The sequence below is a fragment of the Aplysia californica genome, unplaced genomic scaffold (genome assembly GCF_000002075.1).
Source record: "Aplysia californica isolate F4 #8 unplaced genomic scaffold, AplCal3.0 scaffold00600, whole genome shotgun sequence".
Classification (NCBI taxonomy): domain Eukaryota; kingdom Metazoa; phylum Mollusca; class Gastropoda; order Aplysiida; family Aplysiidae; genus Aplysia; species Aplysia californica.
The window spans coordinates 228,326-232,447 of record NW_004797870.1 but is presented as its reverse complement, the minus strand read 5'-3'; the positions used below and the strand labels follow the sequence as shown (position 1 = coordinate 232,447).

The 4,122-nt window shown below is 37.1% G+C and overlaps 1 protein-coding gene across 1 annotated transcript in view; it reads right to left on the bottom strand.

Moving 5' to 3' along the window:
• The window catches only part of LOC101853191 (tetraspanin-7), a gene marked incomplete in the record, with an annotated part of 22,484 nt that overhangs the window by 12,295 nt on the left and 6,067 nt on the right, over positions 1-4,122 (bottom strand). The window contains 2 exon segments of the mRNA XM_005107399.3: positions 1,275-1,349; positions 3,007-3,195. Coding sequence (XP_005107456.2) covers positions 1,275-1,349; positions 3,007-3,195 — 264 coding nt within the window.

Genomic DNA, 4,122 nt, shown 5'->3' with positions numbered 1-4,122 from the left:
GGGGAATAAAAGATAAGCCTTTGAGACCTAGCCACCCAGAGATCCTAGCTTACTCCCTGTCTCAGCTCCTGGGCCATTTCACCACAAATCAACACACATGGTATACACAGATGACAAGTAAGGCTTCAATGCTTGGTGAGAACTCTTCTATAATAAAAAAAGCTTCCTGTCCAAAGACCACAATTGACAACCGATAACTTTGGGAATATTTCTGAGATGTGCACCATGACATTTTTGCAAAGTATAGCTATGGCGGATTGCACGGAAAGAGTATGAGAGACAACACGCGGTTTATTTTTTTTATACAATTCTCCTGTTGTGTACTGTTTTGTGTTCGATTTCCGCCGTTTTGTTTGTTTCTGAACCCCATAAACACAAGAATAAAAAACAATTGTTGACTTTGTTTATTTTGTTAGACTTTTCGCGTAACAGTGTTACAGCGTTTCCCGAGGTTCGCGAGTCTGACAATTTTCATTTTAAATGGCATTTAAATCTACTAGATTTTCTCCAAAAAATGACAAGAATACGCAAGAAAAATGTTTTTCTAAAGTGATAAGAAAAGAAAAAGAAATCTAACATCATTTGGAAATGGCAACGGACAGAGCGAAATGGCGGTCCAAAATTTTAACAAGACGCGAAGTGCCAATTTTACTTCCAAAAGCGAAATGAATGTTAGTTCTCAAGCTTAGACTGCACCGGATTAAGCCGTAATTTGCGAAAATTGAAGAAATTTTTAGTAGAGAGAGTCCTTTAAGACGCACCCGCACCCCTCAGAGATTTACAGAAAATCCCGAGGAATTTCCGCGAAGCCAAGGCTAAAAACTACTTTTCTGTTTGGCGCCATTCTATTATTCTTTAGCATCCTTTTCAATGAAGTGGATGTTCTGTGGTGTTTTCCAAGTTTTTCCTACAGTAAGTGCCTAACGTCCAAAGCCCCCCAAGTTAAAGTGTAGGCTGCTAGCTCAATAACCTGCGACATTTTGACTGGAAGAAGATTACAACAGCAGCAACACTGAAAAACAAATCTGTGTTCACTAATTTTAAAAAGTCAAACCCCCCCCCAAAAAAAACCCAAAAAAACCCCAAAAAAACCCACTGGCTTTATGGCCAACTAAAAGTCGCAGAGATATTCCAAATTTGTCTCATGCTGTACTACTCTAATACCCATCTTTGAAACGAGACATGAGTCAAATACGAAGCAATTTATTGCTATATATATAATCCCACTGGCACTTTTGTAACCAAAGTAGCAACAGACAGTGGATACCACTTACCTTTCCACGGTAAATCAGCAAAGCTATTCCAGCACTCAGCTCAACAATGAACACGATAAACAAGAAACCACAGAACTGGAGAGTTAGAAATAAAAGGGAAGAATGTTAAGAATTTTTGCTTTTTCAAAGTTTGATCAAATACTTTTATATCAAACACAGGCACCAACAAAATAGAATTAGAATTATTTCAACAAAATCCTGCGCACATATATATATATATTATACACTATACTATGCAATTTTATGTGCAAACCACGTATTTCTGCAAGGCTTGAGGTACTACTATTTCTGTTGTAAATATCTTTCAACAAATAGTAGAATACTTTTTGCACAAATACTTTTAAATAGAAGTATCAAGTAACTCCATGCAGTTTTGTCAAAAGTTACAACAGACAACATGATTATCGTTCAGTCTCATTCAACTAAAGAGTAAAAGAGCAGAGAAATGTTTCGTTTCAGTTATGTTGAAGAGCTCAACAACTCTTTACAAATATTTTGAGATTACTAAATCTCATTTAAAGAATAAGCGCTGTGATCATGATTGCTTCACTTCAGACACAGTTGATGGAGCCTACGCATCATTATCTTGCTGATTGCAATATTTTTTGTACATTTATATTCAAGCAGATGAAAACAACAACACCAACATTCAAGCAGATAGATGACGTTATAGAAAGGAAAAGGGCAATGAACTCAGTGCCTGTAACATCTCTTGCCCAATTTCATGTTGAGTTGTCTGATCTTTGACCAAGGGGCCTATATTTAGAAATTTTAAAAAATATATATATTTGTTGGATGTCCCTCACAGTCACAGGAGCAAAGCGAGAAACTTTTGACAAATCTCTATTCTCTGAGAAATGACAATATAGCATTATTTACAGAGTAATACATCGCTGTATTCTCTGAGAAATGACAATATAACATTATTTACAGAGTAATACATCGCTGTATTCTCTGAGAAATGACAATATAACATTATTTACAGAGTAATACATCGCTGTATTCTCTGAGAAATGACAATATAACATTATTTACAGAGTAATACATCGCTGTATTCTCTGAGAAATGACAATATAACATTATTTACAGAGTAATACATCGCTGTATTCTCTGAGAAATGACAATATAACATTATTTACAGAGTAATACATCGCTGTATTCTCTGAGAAATGACAATATAACATTATTTACAGAGTAATACATCGCTGTATTCTCTGAGAAATGACAATATAACATTATTTACAGAGCTACATCGGCATCAATGGGGTAGCAGATTGGTACTTTGTTGCCGCAGACAGAAAATCCAAGTTCGATTCCCGTATGGGGAGAATTTTTAATAAAGTATCTCCGTCTTTCAGCTGGGACTTTGTATCCCTCTCCGACTCAGCCACCTTCATCGGTACAAAAGGGTCTTGTGTTTGCAAACTGGTTATGGGGCTCTCGTGGCCTAGGTGTTCACCTCTCATTCAAAGACCCCGGGTTCGAATCCGAGTAGCAACCAAAAATTTTCTTCTCTAAAATTGTCTCCTTTCACCTCCTTTCCTGCTCTCTAGCAATGTTCTGTTGTCTGCTTTCTGCCCCCACCCCTCACCTGCTTTACCCCCTGCTCTGGCCTCCTGACTCTTTCTGCAGCCTTTCTACTGCTACTCCTTGGCAATATTGACATATATAAAAAACCACTAATCCCCCCCCCCCATATATTGCACCACCAAAGACGCAATAGATACCCTACCATGTAGAGCAGGAAAGAATGCCCTTTGACAGTGCAGCAGCATCCCAAGGAGCCGATGAGAACAATGACGGCTCCCACTCCAATGAGCACGTACGGAGCCTCAGGCTGGTAGATGGAGGAAAGCTCCAGGTACTTGTACAGGTCAACCTTTGTCCAGATACCGATGGCCAGTATCACAATTCCCGTCACCTGTAACAGAAAAGAAAAAGACGTTAAACTTGGGGAATTCTATTAAAATTTCATGAAATCAAACTGCAGTGACACATGTAAAATGCAGGGACGGCGGCCTTAACTTCATTCAGTTTCAGCAAGTAAACGTTTAGCGCTACACTAACAGATATTTTAATCTTAGAGAAAGAGTAAAAATTACACTTTTCAGGTTAGCATCAGCAATCTCAGCAGCTCAGCAAGCTGATGCCAAGGAACATCAAGCCAACAGTCTGAAGGCCTACTTTAGAAATGTTTAAAGTTAAAGTGTGTGAATATTATTATAATGTAGTGTGTTTGGTTTTTTTAAAAGATGGTGAGGTAAACTGAGATTCTATCATCATGAGCATGTTATCACTTTCTGTCAACATTCTGAGAAAAATTGCGTCATGTGTAACCGCTAAGAAATTACATTAAGAGGGTTTGGATCAGGGTTAATTAACAGTTTTATAAGGCTACAGTTAGGATTTGGGGTTTGCGTTTGGTTAGAGCTACAGTTAGGGTTAGGGTTTGGGTTAGGTCCCTTCTTATTTTGTGTTTAGTTTGTTACGGAGGTTGCTTCTAACAGCAGTCCTTCCAACATTCTCCTTTCTCGGATCTAATAAAAAGAAAGTAACCTGGCGATTATCTTTAAGAGAGCAGTTAGACTGGCAGGCTAGTCACAATGATAACTAAACTGAGTTTTATTTTTAAAATCAAGTTGATTTAAATTTTTTTAAATCAACTGATTTAAATTGACTTGATTTAAATGAACCCAACCCTGGTTTTCAATTATGAAAAAAAAGTAAATTGAGAACTGTATTATTTTACAGTGACACTGTGTCCAAGGAAAGGAATTATGAATGTTTAAAGATGTAAAAACAGAATACATTTTTTAAAAGTGATTTAAATCACTGAGTTTTATTTTTT